This window comes from Hypanus sabinus, chromosome 14, assembly GCF_030144855.1.
Source record: "Hypanus sabinus isolate sHypSab1 chromosome 14, sHypSab1.hap1, whole genome shotgun sequence".
NCBI lineage: Eukaryota > Metazoa > Chordata > Chondrichthyes > Myliobatiformes > Dasyatidae > Hypanus > Hypanus sabinus.
The window spans coordinates 75,713,713-75,739,191 of record NC_082719.1 but is presented as its reverse complement, the minus strand read 5'-3'; the positions used below and the strand labels follow the sequence as shown (position 1 = coordinate 75,739,191).

Genomic DNA, 25,479 nt, shown 5'->3' with positions numbered 1-25,479 from the left:
ATATTCATAAATCCTATCCCTAAGAGTTCCCTCAGGTATCTTCCCCACCACTGACATGGGGCTCACCAGTCTACAGTTTCCTAGATTATTCCTGGTTCCCTCCTAGAACAATGGAACAAGACTAGCTACTCGCCCGTCTACCAGGACCTCGTATGTAGTTAGAGAGGACACCAAAATATAGATCATGGCCCAACAATCCCTTCACTTACCTCTTTAAATCGCATGGATTATATCCCATCAGAACCTGGGGAAATTTAATTCTCTTTTTTTTATTAGTTTTTTTATACATTTTCTACATAGCTACAGATTAAAAAAAACCCAGATCAAAATGAAGAACATTGATACAGTGCAAAAATAAACATACAATAATAATATGATACAAAGAAAGATAATTGAGAAAGCACCCAAATTGAAGACATGTAAAATTAGTATCCTCCCCAAGCCCCGCAACAAAAAAGAACTCCAGACCAACCACAACACAATATAGAGAATATAAATCAGGACAATCAAACCCCCAAAACTGTAAATACACTTAGCAACAGAAGATATTAATGCCTACTACCAAAAAAAAGGAGCTGAAAGCAAGGGACCGAAAAATCCAATCCCTTTACATTCCAGCTCACAAATTTAACTGTGTTAACCATTATCAATTGTTAGTGCATAGAAGGCAGCAGGCATATAAAAAGTCAAGTAGTACAATAACAGTCTGGGAGCAAAAATGTCAACATAGATTTGTAGAATCAAAACAGAAACATGTCCTGAGTAACAAAGGAAAGCAATAGAAACAGTGAGTAGTGTTGAAACTGGAGAATCCACCCCATCCTCGCAACCCAAAACTAGACGGCTACCAAAAAAAGCAGCTAGCTCTACCCAAAAAAATTAACCCAAGTATGACTTCCAGTTCTGTGTCGTTAACAACAGTTTTGTATAAATACTATAGCAAATGGTAACTAGTTTATGCACTAGAAAACATAATTACAGATAGGAACAACTTCAACAGAAGTATAAAACTTAATATAAAGAAAATCAGAAGAAAACCAAAACTAACCTACCCACGAAAAATTATAGAAGATTAAAAGGAAAAAAAGGGAGGGAGGAAAGGGGGAAATTATAGATTCGAAGAGAGTACTTATCAACCATTTACAGGGGAAAAAAAAGCAAAACTTAAACAATGAATGAACCAAGAGGGAGGCCTTCAATAAAAACTCCAAACCTCCAAAACAAGATAGTCAATTGTAGATCTCTATAGATAAAGTTATACAAGAATAAAATAGATTACACAAGTACAATCTAAACGCCCGCAGGGACACATTAAACTCAGATTATCTATTTAGAAAAAACGCACCAAGTCTAGGGAGATATTGTCAACAGCCCTTAGAGTTTCAATAGATAATGTCTGAATTATTCAAGTAAAGTCTGAGTCCGGAAAAAATAGCTTTACTACGAGAGGTACTTATCCACCATTTTAGAAGGTCAGACCGGGTTCCGAAGGAGACGGGATGGCCGGAAGACCTCCAACAAATGCCTCAGCCTCCTTCACTGATTTAAACCACTTATATTCTCCAGTAGTAAGCGTAATTCGAAGATCGGCTGGGTTTCGAAGGGAGGGTCTGAGTCCGTGATCAAAAAGCACTTTCATTACACCTTTAAACTCAGCACGCATCTTCAGAACCTGGGGGGCAAAATCCTCCACAAAACGAATGACTGTATTTTGAAAAGCAAAAGTACCTCTGCAGCATGCCTCCATAATCAAACAGTTTTTCACCTGGTATTGATGAAAGCACAAAATTACCAGCCGTGGGTGGGAACCCAGAATTGCACGGGGAACGTAGATCCTGTGTGCCCTTTCAAGCTCAGGTGGAGTCGGAAGAAATTCTTTCCCAAAGATCTCACAGAGAAAATCGGAAAAAAATTTCACGGGAGAGCCCTGTTCGGTGGCCTCTGGCAAACCAAGAATTTGTAGATTGCAACGTCTGCTCCAGTTTTCAAGATCCACCATTTTGGAAAAAAGTTTACAATTCTTCTCCTCTAGGCTGGAGCAGAGAGTTTCAAGATATTGAACACGGTGTTTTAAATCTTCAGAAGTTGAATCGATGCGAGATAAATGTTCAGCATGTTCGTCCACTCTAGCGTTGATCCGATCCAATTTGACATCCAGCTGGTTGAAAGAAGTTCTAAATTCCTTTAAAATATCTTGTCGATGCTGTTCCAAAGCAGCAAGGTCAGCCGGCAAAGCCGTAGAAATGTCCTTTTTCCGGGTTTTAGTACTTTTGGTAGCCATTATAAGATAGATGTGTTCGCAGGCAAGTAAAAGAAACCCAATAAAATACCTAACTAAGGTTTAAGGATGGAGACATATAGTGCAAAGATAGGGAGAATGATGGAGCAAAAGTTCGGAGCAGCTAAACAATCGCCATCTTACCGGAAGTCCTCCATTTAATTCTCTTTAAGTGACCCACCATAGTCCAATGACCTACCAGGTAGGTTAATTGTAAATTGTTCTGTGATTAGATTAGGGTTAATCAGGTTTGTTGGGTGTTGTTGGGGCAGCATGGCTCGAAGGGCTGGTAGGACCTTCTCCCTGCTGTATTACTAAAATACTATCATAGAATAATAAAACACTACCTCCTCCTTTACCTTTAAATGCCCTAGCATATTATTACTCTCGTAACTGTCCTCTACATCAATATTTACCAAAGAGATGGAGCTGGAGGATAGAAAGTACTCATTAGGGACATCACCCATATCCTTTGCATCCAAGCAAATGTTACTTTATTGTGGAGTGGTCCTACCTTTGCACTAGTTATCCTCTTGCTCCTAATATATGAAAAGAATACCTTAGGATTCTCTTTAATTCTACTTGCCAAGGACATTTCATGGCCCCTCATGGCTTTCCTACTTCCCTTCTTCTTTTTTGGCTTATTTATAATCCTTAAAGTTTCTATATAATTCCAGTTTCCTAAGCTTTACATATTTTATTTCTTATTTACTAAGTTCCTCACCTTCCTCGACATCCAAAGTTCTCTTACCTTGCCATTCTTCTGACTGGATCATGCTTTGTCTATTTGGTCTTTAAACACCCTCCACATGCCTGATGTGGCCCTGCCCAAAAACAGCTGTTTTCCAATTAACTCTCCATAGTTCCTGCCTAATAGTGTTTTCCTTGTTCTTGTTGAATACTCTCCCACAAGGTCCATACTTACCCCTATTTATAACTGTCTTAAACTTAAGGATTTGTGGTCACTGTTCCCTAACTGCTCATCCACTGAAAAGTCGATTATCTGGCCAAGTTCATTAACCAACACTAGATCCGGTACAGTCCGTCCACTTATTGGACTAACTACATCTTGATTTTAGAAACTCTCTTGGATACACCTAACAAATTCTGTCCCATCTAATCCACTTGCACTAGAGGTCCCAGTTTATATTAGGGAAGTTGAATACCTCCATGAACCGTTCATTATGCTGAGTGCAGCTGTGATATTATCCCTGATTTGTAGTGCAACTCCCATACCCTCTTTTAACTCCCCTCTCAATCTTTTCTAAAACATTAAAACCCCAGGACCTTGAGCACCCATTCTTATTCCTCTCTCAACCAACCATCTGTATTGGTCACAACATCATTGTAGCTCCATGTACTGATCCATGCTCTGTTCATCACCTTTACTCATGATATTCTTAGCATTAAAATACACATTTCAAACCATCCATCCAATTGCATTTATTACTTGTTTTTAATGGCCCTGATATCTACCTTCCTCTCCAACCTTCCACTTTCTGACCTGCTCTCGTTCGCATTCCCCTGCCAAATGAACCAGAAGTGATGCACAATCCAATGAGTCACCTTCCTAATTGCCAGTTTTGAACTGGACATGCAAGGACTACACGTTTTGCAATTTTGAGTTCTTCTGAAAGAGTAAACAATTAGCTTCAGACATTAAATGTACCTTTGAAACATTTTGAGATTCTCATTTTACCGTATGTGGAAATTCAGGAGTAAGTCAGCATCACAAAATCTTGTGTCGCTGTTCTGAATACTTGAAAACTGTGTCTCATAGGCACACAAGTGCTTTCAGTGGCAGCCCACACTCATGGAAAACCAGTAATGTAGGCAAATCCAAAACCAAAGTTGACACTAAAATCAAAGCAAAGGTATTCATCTCTCTGTGAATACAATACTTTAGATGACTAGTCTGGTGCAGTAGGGAGAAGCAAACTGAGCAATTACAGAGGTCTGCTGCAGCTGTTTAGAAAGGGCCCGTAGCAAGGATGTTAAGAGCCAGCATGACCCTCAACTTGACAAATCGAACAGACCGTGAAAAAGAACAAGGCCAAAGATTTTCCTGCAATATTCCATATAACCATGTATCACACTTGGAAGAAGTGAGCTATTAACTACGTGTACAGGTGGGCATATCTTTGCCTTCTTCCCCGAGGCCTCTGTAGTAGATATAGTAATGGAGGGCTGATGGTGAATGAGTATCTTAGCAGCTTAGAATCTGAAGAAAGCACATTCTATATATGGACTTGAGAAGATATTTGATACATCTTCATGCAGTTTTTAAACTGCACTTACTCATTGTCACAAACTGTTGTTTGGATTCTTGTGTAGGGTGAGAAAAAAACTACTTATAAAAGGGCTAAAATTGAAAGGAGCTAAAGCACTTTGAAGTGGAAGTAGAATTTTCTTGACTGTGGTGTTGTAATATTTTTAAGGGTATTCCTGCCTTTTTTAATTTTCATTTTCTATTTTCTGTCTCCAGATTACCTTCTGACTGGTTGGGACTTGATAAATCAGTATACGATCTAATGGTACGGACTGTGGGAACTGGAAAATGGAGAGGATCCCAATATGTAGCAGAACAAATCAATCCACAGACTGGAGGTAGTCAGCCAGAATATCAAGAATCAAAAGCCCAATATGAGCGGTAGTGATATTTACATTATTTTCTTGAATCTAGGTGGTTAGGAAATACATATTAAGCAATTGCATAGTATTTATTACTTGAAATACAAGGCTAACTTCTCAGCTGCCCTTGTTCCTAAAAATCCAAATATAAATGACATTAAACCATACAACTATGAGGTATTTTGTTTCGCACATAATCTGTATTGATCCACTAAATTTCACTGATAGCTGGAATTCCATGCTTGCCACTGTTGAAGTTAAGAGTTCTAATGCTAGATATCAACCTTGTGGCTTTTTTCCTCCTGATAAGTGGTAGTAATTGAAAAGGTGTAAGTGAACTGGAAGTCAGACTACCAGAAGAAGAAAAGGAAGTAGTTCAGCTGTTTGAGTAATTAACCTCAGCTTGCAGAGACTAGATATTTGTGGGGCATAGAGTGTACTTGAAGTGCCCGTTAAGATTTAAGTAATTTTAGTATTTTTTTATTGATTAAAAAAAGCATTTTCTAAATGTCTCTGTAACTTATTTTCACACAATTCCTCAGTTCATATGTTATTCTTAAGCCAAGACTTAACAAACTTGTGAACTGTTTTATGGCCTCATAAAACATCAGTTATATGATATTCAGAAACAAATCCATTGACGAATGCCTAAACCTCCCTTGACTCTTTTCATGTCAGGAAGGATTTTAGTCCTGCCCATAACATCATGGATAAGATGTGAAGAATTAATAGGCATAATTTCTTGATGCAGCATATGTGTAGATCTTCTACCGTGTTACTATTGAAGTTCAATTTCACTGAATCATATTGGAAGGAACATCGTCCCAATTAAATGTGAAAGGTTGGGGATATTCAGGAACAGCAACTGAGATTGGTTAACTCAGTACTTAATTATAAACTAACTTGTCCCTTCCAAACGATCAGTGTATTTACTCATGGATCAATATTAGAAACTTACATAATTTTGTACATTGTTGAAATTAAAAATATAGGTAGGGTATTTTGTTGTTAATACTTAACAACTCTTTGAAAAATGTGTTGAATCTATTCATTATACAGTTATAATGACCATTGGCAGCCTGTTGTCTATATGACGCATAATAAAATCAATTGGTACTGCAAAACATACATTAGAACATAAGAAAAATCATTCTCTTATTGGGAGACATCTCTTTTCTCTAGATTTTTTTGTTTTAACTTTCTGCTACTTACATTCAATATAATCTCAGTTTATACTTGTTCTATAAAGCAACTTTTAGTCATCCATGCAGTTTAATGCTGATTTGGTTTTTCTTCCTGCTCTTTTGGTGTTTTTAACTTCAAGTTGTTACAGGACACCTATATAAATTGATATAAAAGCAAAAATAAAACAGCAGATGTTCTAAATATGAAATAAAAACAGAAAATGGTGGAAATACTCAGCAGGTCAGATAGGATCTCAGACTGATAACATTAAAATTTAACTCTGTTTCTCTTTCTACAGAAACTGCCTCTCCTGCTGAGCATTTTGTTTTTATCATACAAATATAAAAACTCAGTCCCCAGGATTGATGGTACCAGTAAGCTTAAGTACAAGCAGCACATCATTATTCTTTTCTTTTTCTGCTTACTGCATGTATCTTCTGCTGTTTTGTGGTATTAAATACAAACATTCCTTACAATTTTTTTGGTGATTAATTAAGAGCCATCTGCAGTATCACTGATGCGGCAGAGAGGGCCTCAAGATGGCTGTGGCTCAAAAGAGGGGAGCCATGGAGTCATAAGTAGCTAGCCATCTGGACACAAGCTGGGGTCTGATCAGCCCCGGCTGGGTCACCTGGGGGAGGATGTATGATGTTGAAAGACCCGAAACGCCCAATGATTCCAGGAACATCACTGAAGCTGTGTCCAGAGGCATCAGTAGATGTATGTACACAGCATAATTTCTAATGCAAAGAAAGAGAATGTGATAGGATAGTAAAAGTCCAACATGAAAAAATAATTAAAATAAATACTGTGTTGTGCCTTCAGCTTTTCAAACACATTTTTATTTTTTCCCCATTAAGAGAAGTGAAGGCCCTTTGCCATCACATAGCAACCGAGAAAGGACAACTCAGCTTTAAAAAAGGAGATGTTCTGAGGGTGATGTCAAAAGTGGATGCAGACTGGCTGCTCTGTGGCCTTGGAGCTGAACGTGGATTAGTACCCTTTACTTATGTGACTCATCCAGAAGGTGAAGATTATTAATATTAATGCTCGATGGACTGTGCAATTTTAATTGAGGTGGTTATGGAAAAGGAGATGAATAAATAATTGTTAACCAGCAAGATAATATCGAGCAAGAAAGCACTAAATTGCCAATATTTCTTTGCTTATTACTTTGTTCTTCATTGACTGCACTTAGAACCTCAACCAAGTAGCCCATCCATACATTGCTCATCCACTAACTCTCATTGGTGAGTATAAAGCATGCCTGCCACATGAACATTTGCTCTAATTTCACATGCCTTTAGTAGTAAGCAGCTTTGTATTACCAGACTTCCAAATAAGTGGGACAGAACTAGAATTTGAAGTATATATATATAATATATGTAATTCATATATATAATATATATGCTACAGTTTATTATTTAATAATCTTTATTAATTTCATTTCAAATGGTGTAAATTGCATGAATTTGTGAGGTACAAATAACAGGCAGTATTTCCATTTGTGAAAGATAGTATTGGTGCCTTGATTGGATCTTGTAGGGTGACTTAACTGCCTCCCCTGCACAGACATTCTACAAGAATGTGTCATGTTGAGTTAATAGAGGAATCAATTAAAATATAATAATTTGTAGTAATATATACCTCTGCCTTGTATATATGCAGTTAATGAAGTTACACCATATTTGATTTTATCTGAATATTCTTTGAACATGTATGTATTATTTATTTTGCACATTAATAAAAAGTGCTGAAATGATGGCATGTGACATAGTGGGTGTGTTGTAATCCTTTACAAGAAATTGCAGTGAATTCATGAAAAGTGAATAATGTATTTACTTATCAACTGTAATCTCTTTTAAAATGGGCTGATTTTATATATCTATAATTGCAAATGTTCACTATAACTATACCGAGATTAGATAGTCTAATAGATTTTAACATTTCTCTTCTGTATGGAATAGAATAAGTACAAATATACAATTATTTAGTAGAATCACATAAATTGCACTGTGATGGACAAGGAAGTTCTGCACACATCGTCAAAACTGCCTATTGCATCACTGGCACCAGCGTACCTGCCATTAAGGACATCTATACAGAAAAGGGCCAGTAATTTCACGACACACACCAGTGATAATTAACATGATTCTGATTCTAACATCATGAAGGATCCCACCCACCCTGCTCGTGGACTGTTTGTTCCACTCCCATCAGGGAGAGGCTATGTAGCATCCACCCCAGGACTACCAGATTAAAAATCAGTTACTTTCTACACGCAATAAGGCTGATCAGCATCTCCACCCACTAACCAATACCCCCACACTGCCAAACACCACTACTTTATCATTGCCTGTCAGTCACTTTATCAATACCTTCCACACTCCTGTGCCTAGCATCACATTATGAACATACAATTAATCTATGTATATACACTATCTTAAATGCTGTCAACGAGCCAGATTTGACCACTTTCTCAGGTAATACAATAACCTACATCCTCTCTGTATAAATATACGTGAAGGCCTTATGCATTGAATGGATGCTTTATGAATCTCATGACTATTGTACTGTAGGGTGACATACCAGAGAAAAAAATGTTTGTAGAAAACAATTTCTGTTGTTTGAAATAACAAATACATGTTAATGCACTGAGTGCCTGAAATACTTTACTGGGACACTCATTGAGAATCAGACTTTGGAGGCTGGGGCATCCTACATTATCTTTTGATCATTCATTTTATCAGTGGGACAAGTTGATTCACCAATTTCATGTTACATGTTTCTGCTATTTGAAGCCATGCACCAGAATCTATTTAGCATGTAGATAGTACTGAAAAGGTCAGGAACCTGAATTTCATTATCTTGTGTTTAGATTACATCAACGTGTTTGTTAAAAGAATCACGTGCTGAACTACAAACCCCATTTCCAGAAAAGATGGGATATTTTCCAAAATGCAATAAAAACAAGAATCTGTGATATGTTAATTCACGTGAACCTTTATTTAACTGACAAAAGTACAAAGAAAAGATTTTCAATAGTTTTACTGACCAACTTAATTGTATTTTGTAAATATACACAAATTTAGAATTTGATGGTTGCAACACACTCAAGAAAAGTTGGGACAGAGGCATGTTTACCATTGTGTTACATTGTAGCGATGTGCTACACACAGCGCTGAAATGACGACATGCAGTCGGTAAGTCATTTCGAGACCAGTTTATTCAAACTTCACGGCACTGGCATTTAATCCCTAGTGCCCGCCCTCTCTGGGTGGAAATGATGTCAGAGGTGCATTACCAAAGTCCCTCCCCACGCGCTGGCTATTTGTGAGCCAGTTTGCCTGCACAGAAAGTGGGTCGCCGCTTAAACCCCCCCCCCCCCCAGAACTGGCAATACACGCCCAATGTCCACAGTCTGGATTAGCCTCTGTTTGGGAGGTCTGCCTCTGCACCGCGGTACCTGAACCTCGACCGGCTGCGCCAAGTCCACATGGGCTGGTTTGAGTTGGTCCACCATGAAAACCTCTTCTTTCCCCCCAATGTCCAGAACGTACGTGGACCTGTTGTTGCTGATCATCTTGAGCAACCCCTCGTATGGCCGCTGTAGCGGTACCCGGTGTCCGCCCCTTCGTACAAACACAAACTTACAGTTCTGCAGGTCTTTGGGTACATGGATCGAGGTACGTCCGTGCTGTGAAGTTGGTACGGGGGCCAGGTTGCCGAGCCTTTCGCGTAGTCTGTCCAGGACTGCTGCGGGTTCTTCCTCTTGCCCCCTTGAGGCTGGTATGAACTCTCCTGGGATGGCCAGGGGTGCGCCGTACACCAACTCGGCCGACGAGGCATGCAGGTTCTCTTTGGGCACTGTGCGAATTCCAAGCAGGACCCAGGGAAGCTCGTCCACCCAGTTAGGTCCTCTCAGGCGGGCCATGAGAGCCGACTTCAAGTGACAGTGGAAGCGTTCCACTAGTCCATTCAACTGTGGGTGGTAGGGAGTAGTGTGGTGTAGCTGCATTCCCAACAGGCTGGCCACAGCCAACCACAGGCTGGAGGTGAACTGTACACCTCTGTCAGAGGTAATGTGGGCCGGTACCCCGAAATGTGCTACCCAGGTTGCAATCAGTGCTCGGGTGCAGGAATCGGCAGATGTGTCAGAGAGCGGGACCACTGCTGGCCACCTCGTGAACCGGTCTACCATAGTTAGGAGGTACCACGGTCCTTCGGACACTGGTAGTGGGCCCACGATATCCACATGAATGTGGTTGAACCTCCAGTTCGAACTGCTGCGGTGGGGCTTTAGTGTGCTGCTGCACCTTGGCTGTTTGGCACTGCGTGCACGTTCTGGCCCATTCACTGACCTGCTTGTGAAGTCCGTGCCACGCGAACTTCCTGGAGACCAGCCGGACAGTTGTCCTGATAAATGGGTGCACCAAACCGTGTGTGGAGTTGAAAACTCGCCGCCTCCAGGCTGCCGGGATGATGGGGCGAGGTTGGCCGGTAGCCACGTCACACAAAAGGGTCCTCTCACCTGAGCCTACGAAAAAGTCTTGCAGCTGCAAACCCGAGACTGCGGTCCTGTAGCTGGGCATCTCGTCGTCTGCCTGCTGCGCCTCCGCCAGTGCTGCATAGTCCACCCCCAGGGACAGGGCCTGGACAGCTGGTCTGGAGTGTGTGTCCGCCACGACATCGTCCTTTCCTGAGGCATGCTGGATGTCCGTCGTGTACTCGGAGATGTAGGACAGATGTCGCTGCTGGTGAGCCGACCGGGGATCGGACACCTTCGTGAACGCGAAGGTCAACGGTTTGTGGTCCGTGAACGTGGTGAACGGCCTGCCTTCCAAGAAATACCTGAAATGCCGGATTGCCAGATACAGTGCCAACAGCTCCTGGTTGAAAGCACTGTACTTGAGTTTGGGTGGTTGTAGGTGCTAGCTGAAGAACGCCAGGGGTTGCCAGCGCCCCTCAATGAGCTGCTCCAGCACCCCACCGACAGCTGTGTCGGATGCGTCCACCATGAGGGTGGTCGGAAGGTCTGTTCTGGGTTGCACCAGCATCGCGGCATCTGCCAAGGCTTCCTTGGCTTTAACGAAAGTGGCCGCAGCCTCCTCATCCCAAGTAATGTCCTTGCCTTTACCCGACATCAGGGTGTACAAAGGGCACATGATACGGGCTGCTGAGGGGAGGAAATGGTGGTAGAAGTTCACCATACTGACAAACTCCTGCAGGCCTTTGACTGTGTTGAGCCGGGCAAAGTGGCGGATCATGTCTACCTTGGCGGGCAGAGGTGTTGCCCCGTCTTTGGTAATCCTGTGGCCCAGGAAGTCGATGGTATCGAGACCGAACTGGCATTTGGCCGGGTTGCTCATGAGGCCAAAATCACTCAGGTGGGAGTAGTGCTGGCAGAGGTGGGACAGATGCGCCTGACGACTACTGCTGGCTATAAGGATGTCTTCCAAATAGATGAACACAAAGTCCAGGTCGCATCCCACCGCATCCATTAGCTGCTGGAACGTCTGTGCGGCATTCTTCAGGCCGAACGGTATTCGGAGGAAATTGAACAGGCCGAACGGGTTGATGAATGCTGTTTTGGGGATGTCTTCAGGGTGCACCAGAATTTGATGGTATCCCCGTACGTGGTCTACTTTGGAAAAGATTCTTGCCCCGTGCAGGTTTGCTGTAAAGTCCTGTATGTGCAGCACGGGTTAGTGGTCTGGAGTTGTAGCCTCGTTCAGTCTGCGGTAGTCACCGCATGGTCTCCAACCCCCAGCTGCTTTGGACACCATGTGCAGGAGGGAGGCCCATGGGCTGTTGGACTTCCGTATGTTCCCCAATTCCTCCATCTTCTTGAACTCCTCCTTCACCAGTTGGAGCTTTTCCGGGGGGAGCTTTCGTGCATGGGCCTGGAGGGGCGGTCGCTGGGTTGGGGTGTGGTGCTGTACCCCGTGTCTGGGCATGATGCCGTGAACTGCGGTGCCAGAATCGATGGAAAGTCCGCCAGGATTCTGGTGAATTCATTGTCCAACAGCGTGATGGAGTCCAGGTGTGGGGCCGGCAACTTGGCTTCACCCAGGGAGAACGTCTGGAAAGTCTCGGCATGTACCAGTCTTTTCCCTTGCAAGTTGACAAGCAGGCTGTGAGCTCGCAAGAAGTCTGCCCCCAGGAGTGGTTGGGCCACGGCAGCCAGTGTGAAGCCCCATGTGAGCCGGCTGGCGCCGAACTGCAGTTGCACTGTGCGGGTGCCGTAGGTCCGTATCGTGCTGCCGTTTATGGCCCTCAGGGTGGGTCCTGGCTTCCTGTTGTGGATGTCGTACCCCATTGGGTACAAGATGCTGATTTCCGTTCCGGTGTCAACCAAGAAGCGGCATCCCGACTGTTTGTCCCAGACGCACAAGAGGCTGTCCTTGTGGCCAGCCGCCATAGTCATTAGCGGTAGCTAGCCCTTGCAGGGCGGGCGACAACGGCGGGCTTTTGTGCCCCACCGCTGGTGGTAGAAACACCACTGTTTGCTGGCCTCCTCACTCCTGCCTCTGTGTTTTGTGCGCCCTTTTGCCGGGCCTGTTCTGGTCTGCTGTTGGGCGCGTGGCCTGGTAATCTGACCAATGGACGTCACGCTCTCCCTCTTGGCTTTCCACAGCATGTCTGCCCGGGCCACCACCTTCCGGGGGTCACTGAAATCTGTGTCGGCCAGCAGCAGATGTATGTCCTCGGGCAGATGCTCTAGGAACGCTTGCTCGAACATGAGGCATGACTTGTGTCTGTCGGCCAGGGCCAGCATCTTGTTCATCAATGCTGACGGCAGTCTGCCTCCCAAACGGTCCAGGTGAAGCAGGCGGGCACCCCACTCACGCCGTGAGAGGCCAAAGGTCTCATTGAGCACCGCCTTGAATGCTTCATATTTGCCTTCTTCCGGGGGCGACTGTATGAAATCCGCAACCCGGGCGGCCGTCTCCTGGTCAAGGGCGCTCACCATGTGGTAGTAATGCATGGAATCAGAAGATATCTGCCAAATCTGGAACTGGGCTTCTGCTTGGCTAAACCACATGCGTGGTCGCAACATCCAGAAAGTCGGCAGTTTTAGCAAAACTGCGTGAACAGATGAAGAGTCGGTCATCTTTGGTCCAAATCCCATTTGGACCGTCGGGGTCGCCAATGTAGCGATGCGCTACACACAGCGCTGAAATAACGACACGCAGTCATTAAGTCGTTTCGAGACTAGTTTATTCAAACTTTGCGGCGCTGGCATTTAATCCCTAGTACCCGTCCTCTCTGGACGGAAATGACGTCAGAGGTGCATTACCAAAGTCTCTCCCCGCGCGCTGGCTATTTGTGAGCCGGTTTGCCTGCACAGAAAGTGGGTCGCCACAACATCACCTTTCCTTTTAATAACACTTTTTAATCATTTTGGAACTGAGGATACTAATTGTAGTAGATTTGCAATGTAAATGGAATGTAGTAGAATGCAATGTAGTAGAATGGAAATTTTGTCCATTCTTGCTTGATATAAGACTTCAGTTGCTCAACAGTCCGTGGTCTCCGTTGTCTGATTCTCCTCTTCATGATGCGCCATACATTTTCAGTAGGAGATAGATCTGGACTGGCAGCAGGCCAGTCAAGCACACGCACTCTGTTTCTACAAAACCACGCTGTTGTAGCCCGTGCAGAATGTGGTCTGGCATTGTCCTGCTGAAATAAGCATGGACATCCCGGGAAGCGACGTCACCTTGATGGCAACATATATCTCTCTAAAATCCTAATATACGCCTCAGAGTCAATGGTACCTTCACATACATGCAACTCAGTCATTCCATGGGTACTGATGCACCCCCATATCATCACAGATGCTGGCTTTTGTACCTTTCGCTGATAACAATCGGGATGGTCGTTTTCATCTTTGGCATGGAGAACTTGACGCCTGTTTTTTCTGAAAACTAGCTGAAATGTGGACTCATCTGACCACATCACAAGGTTCCACAGTCTTTCGTTCCATCTGAGATGAGCTTGGGCCCAGAGAACTCGCCAGCGTTTCTGCATAGAGTTGATGCTTCCTCCTTGCATATTACAGTTTCAAGTTGCATTTCTGGATGCAGCGACAGACTGCGTTAAGTGACAATGGTTTTCCGAAGTACTCCCGAGCCCAGGTCACAGTAGCATGATGGTTTCTTAGGCAGTGCCGCCTGAAAGCTCAAAGAGCACGTGCATTCAACGGTGGTTTCCAACCTTGCCTTTTAGGCACTGAGATGTCTCTGAATTCTCTGAATCTTTTCACAATATTATGTACTGTAGATGTTGAAAGACCTAAATTCTCTGCAATCTTGCCTTAGGAAATGTTCCTTTTGAACTGACAAACAATTCTCTCACGAATTTTGGCACAAAGGGGTGAGCCATGACCCATCCTTGCTTGCAAAGACTGAGCCTTTGATGGACGTTACTTTTACACCCAGTCATGATAACTCACCTGCTACCAATTAGCCTGCTTAATGTGGAGTCTTCCAAACCAGTGTTACTTGAGTATTCTGTGCACTTCTCAATCTTATTTTAACTTTGTCCCAACTTTTGTTGAGTGTGTTGCAGCCATCAAATTCTAAATTTGTGTATATTTACAAAATACAATTAAGTTAGTCAGTAAAACTATTGAAAATCTTTTCTTTGTACTTTTGTCAGTTAAATAAGGGTTCACGTGAATTGACATATCACAGATTTTTGTTTTTATTGCATTTTAGAAAATATCCCAACTTTTCTGGAAATGGGGTTTGTACTTTGAATTAACTTATGAAGTGACTTATGTATTATTAGTAAATGAAGTCACAAAAATAGTCATTTAATATATATCTGATATAGAGCAGTAGGTGGGACTGTAGTTTAATGTTTTTTTTTAGCAACAAGATTTTTTGTGGGTTTCTGTGTATGGATCCAAGAACAATGGGTTTCTGTAAAGCAGAACTTGTTTTAATATGTCAGGATTTTTTTTAACATTCCACTACATCTATTTGCCAAAGCTAAAGAAACTGCAAATTATTGGAAACCTGAAATAACAAGAACACAGAAAATGCTATTGCGACTCACAGGTCAGACAGCAGCTTTGGAAAGAAAAAAAGTTAACATTTCAGGTTAATGGGCTTTCATCAGACTTAAAGCATTAACTCTATTTCTCTGTCCACAGGCGTTGCCTGGCCCTCTGAGCGCCGTCAGCATTTGTTGTTCTTATCATGTTTTCCTGTTGTCTTTTAAAGTTTCGATGGCTTAATTATGTTTCATTGCATGAATGTTGTGACCCTTGCTTCAATATTACTTGAGCTGTGTGACCCTTTAGCAGTATTGTACATGGCCTTTCAGCGGCTATAACTGGAGCACCAATTGTGAGTTAGATAGCACGGAAGGTTCAGGTCTGGGCTTTGATGTACCTCATTCTAGGATCGCAAAATAATTACTAATTGAATAGTTATTGTATTGATACTAATTTTTCAAAACATGCGATTCAGGGAAAATTCCATTACATTTGGAAGATAGCAAACCTAACTGATTTGGTCAAAGATTCAGAAATCAGGAAACTATAAGTGATTTAGATCAATATCTGTCAATGGTGAAAATATTATAAACCGCATTAAAGTTGATATAGTTGGGCTCATGGAAAACTTCAAGCTGATCAGAGAACATCAAAGTGGTTTTGTGAAGGAAAAATCATATTTGACATTACTGGATTTTTTGATGAATTTATATTCATACTATGTATATGTAGTATAATGTATCTCTTTCTAATATATAGACACACACATACATATACTGGATTCTGTTTAATTGAGACACATTGGTACCAGTACATTTTGGCCCAATTAAACTGTTGTACCAATTAGATGAAGTTTCAGGGAAATAGTTAAAAGTCTATTAAAGGCAAACTACTGTTTAATTGATTAACAAATTATGTATTTAAATAAAATATAGTACAAGTTAGAGTACTATCAATGCAACTACAATACCATAAACTTGTATTTTTTGCTAATAGTTATGAATGGAGAAACTCATTCAGTGTACGCTGCGGTGTTCTTCTGAATGACTGTAAATGAACACAATCAATGCAGATAATGGACTGCCTTCATAGAATGTTTTTGACAATTGCATCCTCTAAATCTTCAGTTTCATTGTAACATTAAAGATGATTTTCAATACCTTCAAATTTGTTGTGGTTCCTAACTCGTTTCATTTTCACTTTTGGCCATTCCTGACATCTTAAGTCTGAATGCCAGAATCCACAGTGAGCAGAACAGTTTTGAATTGTCTCACTGCTTATTTCTCACTAACAATCAGTTACAGAAATCACTGCTTTTTGGAAACAAACACAAGTAACTGATGATAGGTAAAAACTGTATACTCTTAGCATGGTGTAATGTCCAACTGTTTGCCAAAAGTCCCCTGTCCCAATTAACTGATGGGCCAATTAACTGGAATTCACTGTATATTATTTTTAAAATATATATTGGATTGGATTTGTCCAGGCTTTTGTAAACAGGATATGGGCAGCCATCTATGTTGTTGGATTGATGCCAGTATTGTAACCTGGTGGGATGGGAGGAGTGTAATAGAAGAAAAAGAGAGACATGGGAGACTGCAGATACTGGAATTTCAAGCAACAGCAAAGTGCTGGAGGAACTCAGAAGTCCAGGTAACAGAAACATAGAAAACCTACAGCACAATAAAGGCCTTTCGGTCCACAAAGATGTGCTGAACATGTCCCTACCTTAGAAATTACCTCAGGTTACCCATAGCCCTCTATTTTTCTAAGCTCCATGTACCTATCCAGAAGTCTCTTAAAAGACCCTATCATATCCGCCTCCAATACCACTGCCGGCAGCCCATTCCATGCACTCACCACTCTGCGTTAAAAACTTACCCCTGACATCTCTGTACCTATTCCCCAGCACCTTAAGCCTGTGTCCTCTTGTGGCAACCATTTCAGCCCTGGGAAAAAGCCTCTGAGTATCCACATGATCAATGCCTCTCATCATCTTATACATACACATCTATCAGGTCACTTTTCAACCTCTGTCGCTCCAAGGAGAAAACACCGAGTTTACTCAACTTCCTCTCATAAGGCATGCTCCCCAATCCAGGCAACATCGTTGTAAATTTCTTCTGCACCCTTTCTGCGACATCCACATCCTTCCTTTAGTGAGGTGACCAGAACTGAGCACAGTACTCCAAGTGGGGTCTGACCAGGGTCCTATATAGCTCCAACATTACCTCTCGGCTCCTAAATTCAATTCCAAGATTAATGAAGGCCAATACAGCATATGCCTTAACCATAGAGTCAACCTGTGCAGCTGCTTTGAGTGTCCTATGGACTTGGACCCCTAGATCCCTCTGATTCTCCATACTGCCAAGAGACTTACCATTAATACTATATTCTGCCATCATATTTGACCTAGCAAAATGAACCACTTCACACTTACCTGGATTGAACTCCATCTGCCACTTCTCAGCCCAGTTCTGCATCCTATCAATGTCCCACTGTAACCTCCGACAGCCTTCCACACTATCCACAAACTTTGTATCATCAGCAAACTTACTAACCCATCCCTCCACTTCCTCATCCAGGTCATTTATAAAAATGACAAAGAGTAAGGGTCCCAGAACAGATCCCCGAGGCACACCACTGGTGACTGACCTCCTTGCAGAATATGACCCATCTGCAACCACTCTTTGCCTTCTGTGGAGCAAGCCCTCCAATCCTCCAGAACCTCTCCCGTCCCTTTTGATGATGCAAAGATCATCGTCAGAGACTCAGTAATCTCTTCCCTCGCCTCCCAGAATAGCCTGTGGTAGATCTCATCCGGTCCCGGCAACTTATCCAACTTGATGCTTTCCAAAAGCTCCAGAACAAGCTCTTTCTTAATATCTACTTGCTCAAGCTTTTCAGTCTGCTGCAAGCCATCACTGCAATCACCAAGATCCTTTCCCTCAGTGAATACTGAAGTAAAGTATTCATTAAGTACCTCTGCTATTTCCTCCGGTTCCATACACACTTTCCCACTGTCACAGTTGATAGGTCCTATTCTTTCATGTCTTATCCTCTTGCTCTTCACATACTTGTAGAATGCCTTGGGGTTTTCTTTAATCCTGCCCGCCAAGCCTTCTCCTGGCCCCTTCTGGGTCTTCTAATTTCCTTTTTAAGCTCCTTCCTGTTAGCCTTATAATCTTCTAGATTTCATAGCTCTCTGAGCCTTTTGTAAGCTTTCTTTTCTTGACTAGATTTATTACAGCCTTTGTACATCACAGTTCCTGTACCTTACCATAACTTCACTGTCTCATTGGAACATACCTATGCAGAACGCTACACAAATATCCCCTGAACATTTGCCACATTCCTTCCGTACTTTTCCGAGAACACCTGTTCCCAATTTAAGCTTCCAGTTTCATGCCTGGTAGCATCATAATTCCCCTTACTCCAATTAAATGCTTTTCTAATTTGTCTATTCCTATCTCTCTCCAGTGCTATTGTAAAGGAGATAGAATTATGATCACTATCTCCAAAGTGCTTTCTCACTGAGGGATCTGACACCTGACCAGGTTCATTTCCCAATACCAAATCAAGTAGTCTCTCCTCTTGTAGGTTTATCTGCATATTGTGTCAAGAAACCTTCCTGAACACACCTAACAAACTCCAGCCCATCTAAATCCCTTGCTCTAGGGAGATGCCAATTGATATTTGGGAAATTAAAATCTCCCTTCACGACACCTTTGAGGGAAATGGACAGCTGCTGTTTTGGGCGAGACTCTTTAAATCTTATGTCCCTGTGTCCACTTGGATTCCCAAGCTGCTACAGTTTCCTCCTACAACACATATGTGCGCTGGTAAGTCCACTAGCTACTGTAAGTTACACACAGCTGAGGTTGATCGTGAGAAAATTAGGGTGGTGTTGATTGATTGGGTTGCAGTGATAACTGGGAGGATGAAACTGATGGGATTACTTCGAAGGATTTTGACCTGAAATCTGGCAGTGCATAGATGCTACTTGATTTGCAAAATTCCTTCAATACTTTATTGTTGTAAGAGAAAAGGAGAGGGGTATTAGGTTGGTGTTTGAGGAATGTACAGTGAATCAAACTGTGCCTCCGTTTTAAAGGAGCCAACCCTGATTGTGCCAGATTTATATAACATCTCTCTTCTCTTTCTACAACCCTTTCTTTTCTTCATTCTCTTCTTCCCCTTATGCTCATTGGTTTTCTCCTACTATAGCCCTTGTCTTCTCCTCCTCCCACACTCTTTCCTCACAATAACTGGAGTTAATATTTTTGAAAGGTAATTTTTGATATTAGCAGATCAGCATCAAGTTTAGTGCTGCTTTCATATTTCTGGAATGGGTAAGGGTTCTGGCAGACTTTGGGAGGTGGAACAGTTCATCTGCCTATGGTCTTGGGTTTCAAGTGGCAAGTTAAGGCTTATATAATAGAAAATTGGTAAATAAATTCCTTTAGGTGGGCAGTATTACAACAGAAGTGACAGTTTTTGCAAACAATATATCTATGGTAACTGGAGTCAAAATAAGCTTCAGAAGCTGGAAACTTGGCCTTTGACAGTTGCCCATATAAGGCTGCTTAACAAGCTATGAGCCTATGGTATTAGCATGGATAAAGTGGTAGTTGATTGGCAGGAGGCAAAAAGTGAGAATATAAGGTGCCTTTTCTGACTGGTTGACAGTGACTAATGCTGTTCCATGGGAGTCTATGTTTGGACCAATTATTTTTATATTTCAGTGAGTTGGATGGCTTTGTTGCAAAGTTTGCAGAGGATATGAAGGTAGGTAGAGGGGCAAGTAGTTTTGAGGAAGTAGAGAGGCTGCAGAAGGTCAGTCAGATTAAGAGAACGGGCAAAGAAATTACAGATGGAATGCAGTGCCAGGAAATGTACGGTCATGCACTTTGGTTGAAGAAATGAAAGGGTTGACTCTTTTCTAAATGAAGAGAAAGTACAAAAAAACTGAGGCACAAAGGGTCTTGGGAACCCTTATGTAGGATTCCCTAAGGGTTAATTTGCAGGTTGAGTCTGTGCTGAGGAAGGCAAATGCAATGTTAGCATTACTTTCAAGAAGGCTAGAACACAAAAGTAAGGATGTAATGTTGAAGCACTGGAGAGGCCTCACTGGAGTACTGTAAACAGGAATGGGCCCCTTTTCTTAGAAATGATGTGCTAAAACTGAGGGTCAGCAGGAGACGCTCATGGAGTAAGCACTATTTCAGATTCGCTCCATAACCTTTACTTTTCTTAACCTATGATCACCCTTATTTAACTTACTTTTACCTACACCAAAAGATTCTTGCTACTTTTTTGGACTTATCCTTAAGAGTTTATTGTGAATTTTTGAAGAAATGAATACAGAAATGGCTCTTAGATCTCAAGGGCGAGAACCTGGGAAGGATCCTAACGGGAACGGAAAGAAGAAAAAGACTGATCCTAAGCGCACTGAATTGACCTATGAAATATTATTGGAGGTTTTAAATTAAAAATTTGAAGAACAAACACAAATTTTTAAACAAGATATAAAGGCTTTTCAAGATTATATGGATAAGACGGATTCAGTAGTTAACCAGCAGCAAGTTCTAATCGCAACTTTGCAAGAGGACGCTCGGAAGCGAGACTTGATAATTGAAAAACTGGAGCAGAAATTACTTTCGATGATTAAACAGGTGGAAACACTTAAAGCCAAGAGTGTCGAATTTGAGAATCGGTCCAGAAGACAGAACTTACGCATACTTGGTCTCCCGGAAGGTATTGAACAAGGGGACCCCTCGAAGTACTTTGCTCAACTTTTAAAGGATGCGTTCCCTTCTGTATTCCCAGACAGTCCTCTGTTACTTGATCGCGCTCACAGAATTATGCATCGATCACCAAGTGCTTCAGCTAAACCACCGGTTTAAATTGTCCAATTTCACTATGTGCATGTTAAAGAGCAACTTATTCATGTGGCTTGGCGTTTAGGGATGGTCAAATTTCAAGATCACAATTTTCGATTAGTGGAAGATGTTAGTCCAGAAGTAATGAAGGCAAGGCTTCTTTTTAAACCTCTGATGTCCGAATGTTATGAGAAAAATCAAAAACCTGCGCTCTTATACCCTGTGAAACTCAGAATCTCGCCTCCGAATGCACCACGGCGTGTTTTCCTTTCTACATCTGAAGCAAGAAGCTTTCTGAATGAGAACTTCCCTACTGCTACGGATTCTCATCTCTAATAAATGAGTGATTTTGATCGTGCAAGATTCTCTTGGAATACTAATGGCTTAAACCATCCGATTAAACGGAAAAAGATTTTCAAAGTATTCCAAAGACTTAATGTTCATATTATTTTTGTACAAGAAACTCATGTGAGGAAAGAGGATAATTATCACTTTTTTAGGTTTTGGAGGGTCAACAGTACCATTCGAATTCGAATGCTAAAGTAAAGGGAGTTTCAATTTTTATTGACTCCTCTATTGCATTTGTCCAACACGATATCTTTTTGGATCCGAATGGTAGATTTTTGTCAATTACTGGCTTACTTTTTAACAAAAAGGTTGCTATAGTTAATGTTTATGCTCCAGATGTGGATTGTCCTGAATTTTAAGTCCTTATTTACATCTCTACCTAATCTAAATGAATATAAGTTAATAATGGGTGGTGACTTTAATTGTTGTTTAAATCCTTTGTTGGACAAATCTATATCTACTCAGACTTTACCCAATAAGTCGACCACTTGTATTAACTCTTTTTTGACTGATAATGGAATTTTTGATATTTGGAGATTTCGGCATTCTAAGGACAAAGTGTTTTCATTTTTCTCACATGTTTATCATTCCTACTTGAGAATTGATTATTTTTTAATTGACTCTTGTTTTATTCCATCAGTTATTGGTTGTAATTATGATATTATAGCCATCTCTGACCATGCTCCATTAAAACTTTCTATTAAATTTACGGATACAGCTTCTAGTGCTAGACAATGGTGATTTGATTCTACCTTATTGCAAGATCCGGATTTTATTAAATTTATGAAGGAACAGATCAATTTCTTCTTTTCAACTAATTCCACGGATGATATTTCTTGCGGAACACTTTGGGACACTTTTAAAGCATATATACGTGGACGGATCATCTCCTACTCTGTTGTTCTGAGAAAACGCATTAAGAAGGAAACTCTTTTATTGGTTGATAAAATTAAAGAGATTGACAAGAAATATTCGATTACTCCTAGTAAGGAGCTTTACAAACAAAGGGTTGAACTTCAAACGGAACATAGTTTATTACTTACATCTTCGATTGAAAATCAATTAATGAAAACCAGATCTGATTTTTATATACATAGTGATAAATTGGGTAGACTGTTAGCTAGTCAATTGAAGAATGCTTTGGTTAAACGTCAAATTACTACGATCTGTCAGCAGAATGGGGATCTGACAGTTAACCATGATGAGATAAACAAATCATTTCAAGATTTTTATACCTCCCTGTATCATTTTGAATTCCCTCATGATCATAATACCATGTGTGATTTTCTTGGGAAATTGAATTTTCCAAAATTATCATCAGATGATCTTTCAATATTAGAAACTCCTATTACAGATGCAGAAATTCAAGGGGTTATTTCCTCCATGAATTCTGGGAAAGCACCAGGTCCAGATGGGTATACAGTAGAATTTTTAAGATGTTTTCCCACTGCTCTTTCTCCTTGGTTATGCAGGGTTTTTGAAGAAGCAATTAGATTGGGCAATCTGCCACAATCTTTTTATAGAGCTTCCATTTCTTTAATATTGAAGAAAGATAAAGACCCTACTGACTGTGCATCCTATAGACCAATATCTTTATTGAATGTAGATTCCAAGATCTTTTCCAAGTTACCGGCATCCAGGCTGGAGAAGGTATTACTCCAAATTATTTCGGAAGATCAAACTGGTTTTATTAAAAATCGCTATTCTTTTTTCAATGTTAGGAGATTACTGAATATTGTTTATACTCCTTCACATAGCACTTCAGAATGAGTCATTTCATTAGATGCAGAGAAAGCATTTGATAGAGTTGAATGGCCATACTTATTTAATGTGCTTGAGAAGTTTAATTTTAGTCCGCCATTCATTTCCTGGATTACACTGATATATCATACTCCAGTAGCCTCGGTGCTTACTAACAATCAAAGATCTCCCTTTTTTCGTTTATTTCGGGGTACTAGACAAGGCTGTCCTCTTAGTCCATTATTATTTGATATTGCTTTAGAACCCTTGGCAATTGCTATCAGAGAATCACTGAACATTTTTGGCATTAATCGTGGGACAGATATACATAAGCTATCATTATATGCAGATGATTTATTATTATTTATTTCTGATCCTGAGAAATCCATTCCTGCAGTTATATCATTGTTGGCTCAATTTAGTGATTTTTCCGGGTATAAATTAAATCTTAATAAGAGTGAATTGTTTCCTTTAAATAGACAGGTTCCAATTTATGGAAATTTACCTTTTAAATTAGTTAATGACTCTTTTATTTTCTTAGGGATTAGAATCACAAAAAACTATAAGGACTTATTTAAGGTTAATTTTTTACCCTTAATCGATCAGATTAAATGTTTGTTTACTAAATGGTCACCAGTATCTCTATGTCTGATAGGTCGGATTAATGCTATTAAGATGGTTATTTTACCCAAGTTTTATATATATATTTCAAGCAGTACCAATTTTTATTCCGAAATCTTTTTTTGCTAATGTTGATTCAAATATTTCCTCATATATATGGCAGAATAAAAATCTTAGATTAGGTAAAAAAAATTTACAGAAGGCAAGGAAGGAAGGTGGATTGGCATTGCTTAATTTTAGATTTTATTATTGAGCAGTTAATATCCGATATTTGATATGTTGGTTAAAAGATTGGGATATATCTTTTAGCCCTCATTGGGTGAATTTGGAAATTAAATCTAAAAATTGCCGAAACAAATTGACAACCCGATAGTTAAGCGTACTTTACGTATATGGTTTCAATTTCGGAAATTTTTTGGGTTGACTCAGTTTGTTTTAAATATTCCTATTGTATCCAATTGCTTTTTTTTTTATCCTTCTATTATAGACCAAGCTTATTCAGCTTGGAAGACTAAAGGATTACTATGATTTTCCGATTTATTTTTGGATAATTGTTTTATGTTTTTTGAACAATTATCTAATAAATATAATTTGCCTAGATTTCATTTTTTTAGATATTTACAGATTAGGAATTTCTTAAATACTGTACTTCCTATTTTTCCAAATTTTGTGTCTTCAGGTATTTTGGAGAATTTGTTTGAACTAAATCCTTGTCAGAAAGGGCTAATAACAAAACTTTACAATCTAATTATGAAGATACGTTCAGAGCCCTTCTATAAGATTAAAAATGATTGGGAAAGAGAACTTAACCTTACTATCCCTATTGAGAATTGGGATAAAATTCTCTATATGTGCTAAACATTCATTAATACAGTTTAAGGTTGTGCATAGGGCTCATATGTCCAAGGATAAATTGGCTCATTTTTATTCCTATATAAATCCCATTTGTGACAGATGTCATTCTGAAATAGCATCTTTAACTCATATGTTCTGGTCGTGTCCGCTTTTGAAAAAATATTGGAAAGACATTTTTCATATTATTTCTATGGTATTGAACATTGATTTACAACCTCATCCTATTACTGCAATTTTTGGTTTACCAATGATGGACTCACTCCATTTATCCTCTTCCGCTTGTTGAATGATTGCATTTCTTACTTTAATGGCTAGAAGATCTATTTTGTTGAATTGGAAAGAAATTAATCCTCCTACCGTATTTCATTGTTTTCTCAAACTATGTTATGTCTAAATTTAGAAAAAATTATAAGTGTTGTATTTGATACTTCTATTAAATTTGAAAAGATATGGAGACCATTTATTCAATATTTTCATATGATGTAATATGACCCTGTTCCAAGCCTATTTGTTTTTCCAGTTTTGATTTTATATATGTTGGATCGGAGTTGACGACACTGATGATTTTGTATTTTTGTGAGATATTATAAACAGCCCTTTTTTCCATTTTTTCTTTTTCTCTTTTTTTGTTTTTCCCCTTATTAGTTATTAGATTAGTTTTTTGCATATTTTTTTCCTTTTCTTTTTTCTGTTTTTTTTTAATATATATTATGATATACCTACGTTTGCCTTGTTTATTTGTAAATTGTATCGTCCATGATTTGGGAATACTTATTTATACTGTAACCATTGCTTATGTATTCTTTCATGTTCAGTTGAAATGTGTATGTTTATAATCCCATTATCTATGTATCAATTTTATTTTGTTGATATTAATAATAATAATAAAAAGATTGATAAAGGATGTGCTAAAACTGGAGAGAGTTCAAAAG

The 25,479-nt window shown here is 40.2% G+C and overlaps 1 protein-coding gene across 4 annotated transcripts in view; it reads left to right on the top strand.

Annotated features, from left to right (window-relative positions):
- rusc2 (RUN and SH3 domain containing 2) overlaps positions 1 to 7,856 on the top strand; it is a 133,185-nt gene extending 125,329 nt beyond the window's left edge. For 3 of the 4 annotated variants that reach the window (XM_059989446.1, XM_059989447.1, XM_059989448.1), the window contains 2 exons: positions 4,764 to 4,928; positions 6,955 to 7,856. In XM_059989446.1, coding sequence (XP_059845429.1) covers positions 4,764 to 4,928; positions 6,955 to 7,135 — 346 coding nt within the window. In that variant the 3' untranslated portion in view covers positions 7,136 to 7,856. The remainder of the gene's footprint in view (positions 1 to 4,763; positions 4,929 to 6,954) is intronic. The other variant, XM_059989450.1, reaches the window with a different exon arrangement.
- Positions 7,857 to 25,479: the final 17,623 nt, after the last annotated feature.